Source organism: Lissotriton helveticus, chromosome 5_1 (assembly GCF_964261635.1).
Source record: "Lissotriton helveticus chromosome 5_1, aLisHel1.1, whole genome shotgun sequence".
Lineage (NCBI taxonomy): Eukaryota > Metazoa > Chordata > Amphibia > Caudata > Salamandridae > Lissotriton > Lissotriton helveticus.
In genome coordinates this window covers 95,092,671-95,106,304 of record NC_136065.1, presented here as the reverse complement: position 1 = coordinate 95,106,304, position 13,634 = coordinate 95,092,671, and the positions used below count along the sequence as shown (strand labels likewise).

At 46.2% G+C, this 13,634-nt stretch overlaps 1 protein-coding gene across 2 annotated transcripts in view; it reads left to right on the top strand.

Annotated features, from left to right (window-relative positions):
- LOC144754203 (E3 ubiquitin-protein ligase TRIM39-like) overlaps window positions 1–13,634 on the top strand; it is a 173,594-nt gene that overhangs the window by 92,750 nt on the left and 67,210 nt on the right. For both annotated transcript variants that reach the window (XM_078641789.1, XM_078641790.1), the window contains one exon: window positions 8,713–8,735. In XM_078641789.1, the coding sequence (XP_078497915.1) occupies window positions 8,713–8,735 (23 nt within the window). The remainder of the gene's footprint in view (window positions 1–8,712; window positions 8,736–13,634) is intronic.

Below are 13,634 nucleotides of genomic sequence, written 5' to 3'. Positions count from 1 at the left end.
AAGAAATAACTAATGCTCTTTATTACACAATGATAGAATGACAAGGAAAGAAATAACTAATGAGCAATCACAACACATACATACATATAGGAGCTGAAAAGTAAAGATGGTTAGACATAAAGAGATAATAAAAACATTCTTAGAACACCTCACCATGTTTCTATACATCTGGCTTTCAAGGGGGCCCATCTCTCTGGTTCGATCAGGATTCTCTGTTATCATCAGCATCTGATGTTACCCATGGCCTCTCCATCTGAACAAACTGGCTCCCACTGGCAACTCCCATCTGCAGCTGACGCTTCCATCTTAATAACCTTGCTTCCAACTTGCAAGTGGCAAATGACTAAATGGCTAAATGGCACCGTGCCCTCTAACTCTCTTGCTAATATAGAATGCAGGTTTTCCAGGGAAGCTTCTAGCAAGCGCCCAGCCCTCCATCAGATTCCTGCACCACTCCCTGTGCCAAAGATGCACCCCCAGCCGGCCGGTCTGTTGTTGCGTCTACACCACAAGGCAAGGACATTAATCCGATAAGAACCGTCCCTCTCTGGTTCACTGCTAGCGAACAACACATGAAAACTAAAACATTGCCTTTCACCTGAAGAGGCTCAGAAAAATGGTGTCAGAAAAGAACATGGCATCTCTCAAGCATAGGCCTCTAGGCCCGAAAAAGAGCAAAGACCATAGAAAGAAGGCATAAGATCATGCCAAATCCAATAGGCACTAAGAAAGATAAAGTCAGAAACATAAAGAGAACTTCAGGCCTAGACATCCCTATGTTGTGTGATGATGTGAACTGAAAAGCATGACAAAGGCAATAGTCAGTGCTATCTAGAGGTCACTATACTGAGCTACAATGTGCTGAGATGGTGGTGAGCAACGGTCATAAGCGGATCCAATCACCATCTACCAAAATATCGGTCACTACAGATGGTGGCAGCAATATTAAGTTATCTAGTGCTGAGGGAGCAGTACACACCCAGAGATGTAGCGCCTGACTTAAAGGAGGGGGTTGACATACACCAGGGGTTTCCAGGATGTGAGGTAGCTCCAGTGGTGCGCAATGTCCCTGAGGTGAATTGGGAAACTGGCACAGGGGTTCATAGTCCTAGTGGTGGGAGGGACACTCTACTGACTCTAGATGAGAGGTGCAGGGGGAGGGGTTCCTCCATGGTTGAAGTCCTGGTGTATGAGTGTGAAGGCTGCCCAGAAGAGTGTGGGTTGTGTGACAGAGACAGGTAGATGCCAATCTCAGGAGAGTGGTGCGGGTTACGTGTGCAAGGCACTGGATGGAGAATTGAAGGATAGTTTGGTTAATCCTCATGGGGGCCTGTGTTATCCAATTGTGGGAGAGCATATTGTATGTCCCTGTTTTCCAGAGCTATGCCAACACCTGTTGGAGAGTGAGTTCTCTGACCCCAGGAAGCTCACATTGGAGGCAGACCTTTTGGTGGATTCCAGAGGGTCTGGAGAGGCATTGGGGAGTGACCCTCATAGGATTGGCTCAGGTATCTTCCAGCCCAAAGTGGGGGAAGAGGTTCAGTATAGCCCAGCTAGGTCCCAGTGTATTGGGAGGGGTGTAGGGACTTCCGTTCTGTCTCAGTGGAGAAGGAGTGAGTGTGGGGCTGCATGTCCCAAGGTGCCTGAAACCCAGTCTCCGAGCCTGGATGGTTCTTTAAGGGAACACCAGGTGGGGACCCTAGGATTTCCTGATGGCCCGCTCATTGAGGGGGATTCCCTAGTGTCTGGTGAACTGGGAGTGTCCGTAAGCTGGCCTCCATCAGTTCTGCTGTCTGGCAGTACCACTCCTAAGTGTAGGGTGCGGAAGTCCAGATTGAGGGGTGAGATGGTAAAGAGTCCCCAGTGGACGAACCAGTGGGTCAGGGGCCACCCAAATGGGCTGAGTCACCAAGGAATGACCATGGTGACACAACTTCTGTCTTGGGGGATGTTCATGCACAGTCAGATGGACAGGGGTCGGGAGATCTGCGCCAGGCAGACTGTCACACGACACATGAGTTGTGTGTTTCCCTCAGGGGGGCATGCGTGCTCCCCAGGAAGTCCTGGTGTGCCAGGCAAGTGTTCAACTGCAGGGTTTGGTTCCTGGGTTAGGAAGCCAGGTTCAGGTGTTGTCTGACCAGGAGGGTGGAACAACTGTAAACAGTGTCCTGACCCGTTGGTCTTCTAGGGGTATCACCCCTGAAGGGAGGGTGCAGTACTCTGGAAGAGGGTGCAGAGGGAGGGAGTCCTTACCTCTGACCCTGGTTCAACCCAAGGGTTGAGACCCTAGGTTGGAGGGCCAGGATCAGGGTGTCAACCCTGACCTGGAAGCCTAGTTGCAAGATAGAACCGCTGAACTGGTGGGTAAATTGTGCAGGACACCTGCTACAGGCACCCTGACAATTCTAGAAGGGGGTACCACTCCAATTGGGAGGGTGCAGAGCCCCGAGGATGAGGACCGGGTATGAGAGAGCCCACCCCAGTCTCTTGTCCTGACGCCGGGTACAGTCCCAAGGTTGGTCGGTCAGTGTCAGGATGTCATACCTGACCTGACAGAAGGGAGAGTGGACAAGGGGTGCGAAGTACCTCGGGCTACTGACCCCGCTCTCTGATGCCACAGAGGTTTGAGAGCCCCGAGAGGCATACAGCCTGGGTCTCATCACTGACTACTGTCAGTGGCCAATGTGGCTTGATGTCTGTCTGTTGGGATACACCTGTGAGCAAGGTAAGGTTAGGTGCTACACAGATGGTGTCCACAGGTGAGGAGAAGGGTTCCCCATGGGTTAGCATGGTGGACCCTGAGAGTATGGACAGAGGAATTGAAATGGGTTCAGATTGGTGTAGAACTGGAATATGCCCCTGTTGTTGCAGGCCAGGGTCCATGTTCTATCGCCCAAAGCAGAGAAACCCATCAGGGTAATAATTGGTCTCCTCTGTATTTTTGCTGGAAGAGGGTTGTGTTGGACTTGGCCCTTTTTGCCGGGTCATCCCTGAACTTTTTGCCTTCCACCTGTATTTTTTTCTGACCTGTTGTTGGCTGTTTTATGACTCTGGGCACTTTACCGCTGCTGATCAGTGCTAAAGTGCATATGCTCTCTGTTAGACCTGGCACCATTGGCGTGGGTCTCTCTTCCATTTTTGCTGTTGCCTCATGTATTTTTGCTGGTGTTAGATGCTTTGGGCACTGTACCACTGCTGTCCAGTGCCACAGTGCAAGTGCTCCCTACTGTAAATGAATGGATTAATTAGTGATTCCATGATTGGCTATTTGGTTTACTTGTCAGACCCTAGTACAGTGAGTGTGCCCAGTGCGTGTAAATCCAAATGCTGCTAGTGGGCTTGCAGCACTGTTTGTGCCACCCACAGAAGCGGCCTTGTAAAATGTGTCTGTCTGCCATTGCAGAGCCTGCGTGCAGTTTAGTACTGTCATGCTGACTGGGCAAGTGCACCCACTTGCCAGTCCCTAAACCTTCCCTTTTCTTCATACAAGTCCCCCCATGGTAGGTCCAATAGCAGGGTGCATTGTAAGTATAAGGTAGGACAAGCCCTGATGTGTGTGGCATGTCCTAATAGTGAAATACAGCCATTTTTGTTTTTCACTATTGCAAGGGTACCTGTTCTCCATAGGCCAGAATGGGCTGTTAGAATTATTACATTTTATAATCCTAACGGACTCAGAGAACATGGAAGAAATTCAAATTTAGTATGCCTAGACTAATAAAATACATCTTTTAGTGAAGTTTATTTTCATATTCTGTGTATTTTAGAAAGTTGGTATTTGCTTGTCTAACTATGCAAAGCCTGCCTCTGCTAGGTTGTGTATTCCTTTGTCTGGTTTTGTGAGTAACAGGGCTGGGGGATTCCAAGAGACAGGATGAGCCAGCCCAGTGGTGAATAGAGAGATCTGCATCTAGATGGGAGAGAGGAGTTGCACCTGAACCTTGAATAGGGTTGTGCCTGCCTTCCACAATGCTGGCTCCACCTCCTGGGGTGCGGCTGATTTCTCTGCCCTGCACACTGAAAGAAGAGAAGGAATGCTGTCAACAAAGTGCTCCAGGACTGTACTTGCCTTCCACAATGCTGGCTCCACCTCCTGTGGGGCGTCTGATGTTCCTGCCCTGCACTGTGAAAGGAAAGTAGAAGTCTGGTAAACAGAGTACTTCAGAATTGGCCCCTCTGCCCTCAAAGAACAAAGGATTTTGGGGTATAAATAATGGGACCCTGATCCCAACAAATTAGATCACTTTTGGACTACAAGAACAAACTGAGGAGAGACTATTCCCAAGCTAAAGTGCTGCTTGGGGGATTGGCCTGCAGTGGTTGCCTGACTGCCAAAGAAAGGAGAAAGAACTTTGTGTACTTTATTTTCAACTTGTGAAAGATCTCCAAGGGCTTGGATGAGAGCTTGCCCCCTGACCTAAGTCTCAGGACCAGTAGACTTCACCAGCCTTTGTGAATTGCTGCTGGAAACACTATTTCAGTGGCTACAGAGGCAGGGAGCTGTGACCGACTCTCACGACCGGCCCGGTGTCCTGTAGGCACCGCATCGACCAACGTCTGCCTCGAACAACGCATGCTCTGAACTCACCGACTCCGTCCTGACGCCATCCCGAGCCGTTGCCTGCACCGCGACTGGTGGACACCGTGATGTGCAACGCCTCGCTAAGCCGACTCGTACTGGTCTGAACGACGTGGTCACTGCTGCTGACTTCGAGTCCTGTTAAATGCGTCGGAGTTGGGCACCACCTCGCATGCTTCACGATACACCGCCTGACTCGCATTGCTATCCGGACTGATCTACGCCAGCTCCCGAACTCCGGCTCTGTCGCCACACCGCAAGCTGGGAGCACCGCAACGAAGCACCGTCTCCCCCTGCAACGCACGCCTTGGATCCACCGACTCCGTTAACAGGCCGCTGCCTGCACCGCATCGAGGGACAATGCGTCCTGCAACACCTTCTTTTTTAAACCGCGAAGAACACCGGAACCGGCTCGCATGTCTGTGCCGGCCGCATCAAGTTAAAGGTAGTATGACTGAGTCTGTCAACATTTGAGTGGGCCCGGACCGATGCGGTCCGCTGGATTTGTTAGACTCTTCGTTATTTCAGCAACGCTGTAGCCGGACAGGGCTACCGACTAGCACAGAACTTTAACCAGAACTCTTGAATTCTAATAGTATTGTGGATTATTTTTTTTCGTTTATGGTCTTGTGGTAAATCTATATAAAACATACTTATATTTATAACTATACAACCTGTGTGGTGTCCATTTGTAGTGTTGTCACTTGATTACTGAATGTGTTCACAAATGCTTTACACACTGCCTCTGAGATAAGCCTGTCTGCTCGTGCCAAGCTACCAAGGGGGTAAGAAGGGGTTATTCTAGGAGTGTACCGCCTTACTCTGACTAGAGTAGCGGGTCCCTATTTTTCAAAGTACCTACCTGTGCCAACTAGAGACCCCTAATTCTAACACTCTCCCCATTGTAATTGATGTATGTATTAGTGACTCCATGATTGGCTGGTTTGGTCTACTTGTCAGACCCTAGTACAGTGCACTGAGTATGCCCAGGGTGCGTAAATCAAATGCTGCTGGTGGGCTTACAGCACTGGTAGTGCCACCCACAGAAGCCTCTAAAAGTGTGTCTCAGGTCTGCTATTGCAGAGCCTGTGCGCAGTCTGGTACTGACATGTTGACTGGGCAAGTGCACCCACTTGCCAGTCCCTAAACCTTCCCTTTTCTTCATTTCAGACAACCCTATGGTAGGCCCAAGGGCAGGGTGCATTGTAAGTATAAGGTAGGACATGCCATGGTGTGTGTGGCATGTCCTAACAGTGAATTACAGCCATTTTCGTTTTTCGCTATTGCAAGGCTACCTGGTTCCCGTAGGCAAGAATGGGCAGTTTGATTATTACATCTTATAATCCTAACTGACTCGGGGAACTAGGTAGAAATACGAGTTTAGTATGCCTGAACTCAAAATGATACAATACATCCTTTAGTGAAGTTGGTTTTAACATTCTGTGTTTGAAAATACCACTTTTAGAAAGTAGGTACTTTCTTGCCTAACTATCTAAGCTTGCCTCTGCTAGGTTGTGTAGTCTGGAGTTTGAGTGACAGGGGCTGGGGAATTCCAGGAGATGGGGTGAGTCTGCACAGGGCTGAATAGAGAGATCTGCATGCAGATGGGTGGGAGGAGTTGCACCTGAATAGAGCTGTGCCTTCCCTCCTCAATGCTGTTTTCACCTCCTGTGGTGGTCTGATGTCCCTGCCCTGCACTGTGAAAGGAAAGAAGGAGTCATGTAAACAGAGTTCTCCAGGACTGACCAGAACTGGTTTGGACTAGGCAAAGGCCTCTCTGCTTTCAGAGAACGAAGAGAAACTGTGTATAAAAGAGGGGACCCAGACCCCAGAACTTTACATCACTTTTGGGAAACAAGAAGAAACCTTTGCTGAGGAGAGGAACCAGAGATACTGAGGAGAGACTTTCCCTAAGCTGAAGTGCTGCTTGGGGGATTGCCCTGCAGTGGTTGCCTGACTGCCAAAGGAAGGAGAGAGAAACTTTGTGTCTACTTTCATCAGCTTGCGAAGGATCTCCAAGGGCTTGAGAAAGAGCTTGCCTCCTGCTGAAGTCTCAGGGACAACAGACTTCAACCATCAGCTGCCCAAGAGTTCTTTGGAAGTGTCTGCAGCTGTGTGGGGTTTTCTGATGGACTGCGTGTCGCAAAGAGCTAGAAGTGCGACTCACGAAGGAGAAGATTGTCGCCGAACTGCCGCAGTCGCTTCACAACGCCAAAGCGACTCGCATCGCCGGAGAAGAGGATCGACGTCGCACCAGACGCCGCCACATCATCGGAGAAGCGTGTCGCTGCTGCAGCCGCTGTCGTGCATCGCTGGGAAAGCGTGTCGTCGCTACAAGCTGTCTCATCATTACCGAAGCGCCTCGCATCGCCGGAGAAGAGGATCGACGTCGCATCAGACGCCACCACATCACCCGGAAGCGCGTCACAGGGCCTATTGTGGCACAGAGAATCGTTGAGTGGCCGCGCGGCCATCTGGCATGCATTGTGCCGCATCAAGGAGAAGACGCCATTTTTGTTCATTGCACAGGATCTTCATCGCATCACGGCGCTGCTGGTCGCATCGCCACGGAAGCGCAGTAAGAAACCAACGCATCATCTCCCCACGCCAAGAAGAACCACGCATCCCCTACGCATCAGTAGGGACCCGACGCATCACCGTTCTTGCGTGTAAGGAACCGACTCATCACCTACCCTGCAACACTTTCGCTGTATAGCGTTGCGCATCCTAAGCTACATTGACTCAAAGTGTCGCATTTTAACATCTAAACAGAACTAAGCGAATTCTACCATTTTAAGTACAGTATTGAGGATTTTTGTCGTTTGTGGTCTTGTGTTATGTCTATATAAAAATACTTATTTTGTATAATACAACTTGTGTGGTGTCCATCTGTAGTGTTGTCACTGGGTTACTGTATGTGTTCACAAATACTTTACACACTGCCTCTGAGATAAGCCTGTCTGCTCGTGCCAAGCTACCAAGGGGGTGAGCAGGGGTTATTTTAGGAGTGTACCCCCTTACCCTGACTAGACGCAAGGGTCCCTATTTGGTCAAAGGTACCTACCTCTGCCAACCAGAGACCCCAAATCTAACACTTACTCATACTCACTTGCACTAGCTGTCATTCTCACACACTCTCACACACTCGTTCTCTCTCCTTCATTCACGCTCACTGACATTCACTCTAACTCTTATTCAATAATACTTTCTCACTCATGTGCACACACTCTTATTTTCACTCATTCTGATTCACTCATACTCACTAACAACTCACTGACAATTGATCTCACTTTTTCTCACTCACTACCTTTTAGTGGTTCTCACTCACTACCTGTCACTGACTCACAAACTCATGATCTGTTTCAAACAAACACACTCTAACCCACAATCGTGCACACTACATACATTTAAATAAAATATTTACATACAACATCTAAGCAGTGAACAATTGCCTCTTGGTCCGTCAGTACTGTATACGTTTTTTATCCACAGGTCATCTATTTCGCCTGCAGGTAAAGTTTGATTAGTAAACAATATTTAATACAATTAAAATTTGTTGAGAAATGGTTTGAGCAAACATACAATTGTTGATTTGGGTAGACAAAACTAAAAAGTCAAAATGTTCAAGACAGGGTTATATTCAATTGTTTTTTTCATTAGTTTTCTTTTTCAAAACATAGAAGACTATTGTATAAACACAACAATGACTTTTGCAATATACAAATTGCAAAGACTCTATGTACAGTGACAATTAAACATAGCATACATGACAATAATTTCATCAGTCTTCAAAGGCAATTTTGATAGTTTTACTATATTTGCAAAGTATAGAGTCTTAATAGTTTATACGGCCTCTATACTACAATCATTCTTGGGTCCAAAGTGTTGAGGTCAGGGAGACACTGTGCAATGTCATTACCATTGAGAATATCACTTTTTTGTGTCATGTGACCTCATTCAGAATATCACAATCTGTGCTTAGTCATGCAATACCACAGAATGCGCTGTGTTATGTGACCCCAGTCACTGTTTTCTAACCATAGATAGAAGTGTTTCACTCCTAAAAATACTTCCATAACTTTAACATCTTCTCTGGAAACTGATTTCACTGTGTTTGTTTTTTTGTTTGGCAGGATGTCAGAAGCACCATAATCAGGTAAGGCTGGTTTATTATCCTCCTCTGTGTGTAAGGAGCAGTTCTCGCTGCTGCAGTGTGTAAATGCCACTACTGAGCTCACACAAAATGCTAGGAAACTTTCATATCCTCATAAAATCAATTTGCATCCTTAAAAACCCTCTTAAATCCTCAGAAAATACCTTTTATTCCTCTGTAAACTTAAGTCCTCCGAAAACTCCCTTGTGTCATCAGGAAGCTCTCCTACATTTTTTTAAATCCCCGTGAGTCATACTAAAACTCCTTTGAGTCTTGAAATAATTGATACAGAACTGAGCTGCTGTCCTCACAAAACAAATTTGTATTTATAAAACTTACTGGAAGTCCTCAGAAAAGTACCCTGAGCACACATAAATCTCAAGCACATTCTGGAAACTTCCTCTTTGGTTTTCCTCAATTAGGAGTTGTGCAGAACCTCATTCAAAGTTTCCAAACTATGAGGCCAGTCTTTAAAGTGTCCCCTCGGTGCCTCCAAACTTCATTGATATGTCATTAAAGTCATATAATAACATAACATGTGTATATGTAAAGCCACATTCACCCCTATAGGGGTATCTTGGCGCTGAATAACAGATGTTTATTGTTACCCAACTCAATGGTACTCATTTTATCAACCTCAGAAAGGATGAAAGGCTGAGTAGACGCGCCAGGATTTGAACCTGTGACCATGAGGTGTAACACATGCAACTGCAGTAGATGCATTAGTCCTCTAAGCCACCAGTCCTGGCCTCATTCTTTAGTAAATTCCCTCAAATAAGAAGAGGTCTCGTCCATCCAGTTCTCATAAACCTCACTGTAATCCTCAGATCTGCTCCTAATCATAAGAAATCTCTCTCCAGTCTGCAGTGACCTCCCTCCAGTCTATAGCATCATCTTGAGTCTTTAGAAGCCTCATTTCAACCCTCAAACCTCTGCCTGGGTGACTGAACACTCATTCCAGGCACCGAATCCTTCTTCAGATCCTTAGAGACTTCCTTGTGTGTCTTCCAAAGTCTCTTTTCAATCCATTTTTTCAATGTCTTTATTTATCATTTTTTGGTAACAAAACAGATTAAAACAATAAACATCAGTGGTTCAGCGTCATGAGTTATATATTGTATATCATGAAAACATGAAGTATCGTTTGGGGGCATCAGTTCATTGTCATTTTTAAATTCTAAAATAAGATAAAGAGACATTTCTTTACAACTATTGCATAATGGTTACACTGTTCGCCAGGGTGTATGTCCACACATGTCTCCATTCCTGTGGGCTATGGGAGGGGGGGGGGGGGGGGGGTGAGGGCTGACTCAAGCCCTCTCAGCCTACCTTCCTTCACCTGCAAAAACGGCCTCCCACATCTCAGTTTCCTGTGGAGTGTCTCCAATCCTGAGGGATCCTTCCATTGGACTCATGTCAATCCTTACATCTGTAAATAAGTGTTTGAGGCATGTGAGCTGTAGATCACATGGTTTGCAGAGCCAGCCATCAGTGTTGGGTCCGAATGTTTGCCCTTTGGTTTTTTTTCAAAGTAGTCTTTCCAGTCACGAGGCCGGTGAATCCTCCTTTAGGTTATAGTGCACAAGGGCATCGACTCCATTGTTAGATTGTTTTTTTCTGCCATCGGGTTCGGATGTGAATTGCTGCGCTCTGGTCCGGCACCGTTTCTCGGGCTCCCTTTGACACGCAATCCACTACCCTTGACGGTGTTATTTCTTGATCGCGTTTTCCCATTTTCCGTGTATCGTTTCGAAAGGTCTTTGATCAGAAATCTCGTGGCGGTCCTTTCTTCAGGTAATTCCTCCGCTAAGTCCGTGTTTGAAGAGCACCTCCTGGGCGGACACTATCAGATTAGCCCAATGCTCTCCTCTCTGACTTTCAGCGATTTTTGCTCTATTCTTTAGTTAATTCCCCAACTCAGTCCGTGTTTGAATTCAGCTTGCTCACAATTGCTATGGCCTGAAGAGGATCTCGAATAGCTGAGATCAAAACAGAGTCAAACCCATCCAGCAGGAACTCGCTACACTTCATATAACTTCTCAAGGGTTTTCCCTATAAACTGTCAATGCGATGTTTATGTTTATAAAGTCACATTCACTTATCACGTCACGCTTCTTGTCACTTACCTATGTGAGCACCTGAATCCTTTTTTGCATAATCTTTATAAAATAAATAACAAACGTTATTTTGACCTATATGTCCCTATGCATATAACTTATCGCTCCCAAAGATATTAATTATCAATTACGACTCTAGCACCTTATCCCCATATGGGACCTTTTTTGGCCATACCAGAACCATTGTTTTTCTACAACATTAATCAATCTCAGGTTCACAAATCGAGGTGCCCTTCTTTTACTTACTACATTGCACAAATGTGAGCTGCAATTCCTCAATTGGAAAGTTGCTTTCCTCATAGCTATTACATCACTGAGGAGAGTAGGTGAGCTCCAGGCACTAACCATACAGGAACCATTTTTACAAATGTACCAAAACTAAGTGCTTCTTCGGACTAATCCTAAGATCTTACCCAAAGTCATTACTGCCTTCCATATCAACTAATCTGTTGAGTTGCCTGTGTTCTTCCCTCAACCAGATTCTGTGGCAGAACGTGCCCTACACACCTTAGACGTTAAAAGATCATTACTCTATTACAAAGAAAGGACAATACATTTCAGTAAGAAAACAACTTTTTGTAGCTTTTGCCCCACCTCACAAAGACAATCCCATCTCACAATCAGGTATTGTAAGGTGGATAGTCAAATGCATTCAAACATGCTATGCAAAAGCAAAAAGAACATTAACAATTCCCCCTAGAGTGCACTCCACTCGTAAAATGGGGGCATCTATGGCATTCTTTGGAAACATTCCTATAGATGACATCTGCAAAGCTGTTACATGGTCTACACCTCACAAATTCACAAAGCACTATTGTGTAGATGTGTTAGCATGACAGCAAGCTAGTGTGGGCCAAGCAGTTCTACGTACTCTCTTTCAAACCTCTGCAACAGCTACAGGTTAGCCACCGCCCTGGGAGATTACTGCTTTCTAGTCTATGCAAAGCATGTGATCTACAGCTCACATGCCTCGAACTGAAAATGCTACTTTCCCAGTATGCATCTGTTCTTGGCATGTAGAGCTGTAGATTCACATTCGTCCACCCAGCTCCCCGGGTACCTATACCTGTTCCAGTACCATCTTACTTAGATACATACACAGGGACATCTCTATTCTACTACTCTTACTAACTCCGTTATCACCCTCTGCGGGAAAACAATCAAACAATGGAGTCGATGCCCATGCGCACTTACACCGAAAGGAGGAGTCACTGGCCTTGTGACTGAAAAAACTTCTTCGAATAAAAACAAAGTGCAAACATCCGGACCCAACACTAGATGGCAGTCTATGCCGAGCAAATGACTCTACAGCTCTATATGCCAAGAACAGATGCATACTGGATAAGTAGCATTTTCCTTCCAAACCTTCACCATGAGGTTACATACACATATGTGCTGCTTGTTTAGCCACATCGCTGCTTGCTAGTTTCCCCTCCTGTGCTGAACAGCAACGAAAACGGGTGTGGTCATGACGAGCTCAGCTTGTCATGAGCACCTGAGAGGTACATGCCATGACGAGCTGAGCTCGTCATGAGCATTGAAGGGGTTATAGGCTAGTCTTCCTAACTTATTATTAACAGAGCTTAAAGAGACATCGTACATCTCAATGATCTATTCTGTTGTGAAGCTAACAATGTAATTTCCTCTAAGTCTTAACAGGTACACCCCCTCTGGATCACTTAATGAAAAAATCCAAGATGGCGGTGAACAACACAAACTAATTGCACATGGTTTCAACACTGATCCAAGAACTGAGATTCCAGTCAGTTTCACAAGGGATGTGCAACCTGGATATTTGTCTGTTGTGGCCCAAAAGGTGCAATGTAAGAAAGATCAAGCGGCGTTGGAGGAAAAAACTGTTTAATGCTGACCAACATTTATATGTGAACAAGATTTAAAATATAGAGTGCGTGTGGCTCCTTGAGATTTTAGTAGAGAGGTGAGATTCCAAGTCTTACTTCTCTGATGCAATTTTATTACCCTGTGAGAGTCTTGCGCTCGGCAGACTTGAATCTGGCTAGAATGGACAGACGTTTTTTTCGTGTCCTTGCCCCAACCCCATTAACTAAGATGGATTCTAAACTACTTACGTTTTCTGAAGCAACTAAAGACCTGGTTGTTTTCATCCTTGGCCTAACCTGCCTTGCTCTTCTGCAGTTGTCTTACCTGTGACTAGCCCCAGTAAGCCTCCTTCTGGGGGCAGCCATGCGCTTTAGAAATCTTTTTAACATATCATAAGATTCCTGAGCGCAAGTGTGATTGCACGGCCACATTCTTTTCATCGGGGAGTCAGAACTTGCTCCTCGGCTGACAGTCCTTGACTTGCATCAAATCGTTCGCACACAGATCAGAGTGACTGACGCTATGTCATTAACGGGCTTCTTTTTTGTCCTTGATTCTCCAAGCCATCATCATCTGCTGGGGCTGATGTCCGCCTTGGATGGTGGGGGGTGTTGTCCGCCACATTCTCCCCATGTGCAGTTACCTTGGAGCTTGTTCAGTCATGGTGTGAGGCATCAGCAAGTAAACCCGCAAGATTGAGTAGATGGCTCGATCAATGTTCTGCAAGAGCAATTTGCGTTACATTGGCGAGGGTCCACATAATCCGATTGGGATTGAGGGGTCTCATTTATATTTTTCATGTGAAACTGGTTCCAAGTAATCCGCCATTTCTTGTCCCTGAAATAAAGGTCCACTGTCTCTTTCCAGGTCACTAGAGAGGATGAGGACTGCCAAATATTGTTCAACCTTTGGTATTCTTTTCTCTGATGACGTGGCCCTCTCT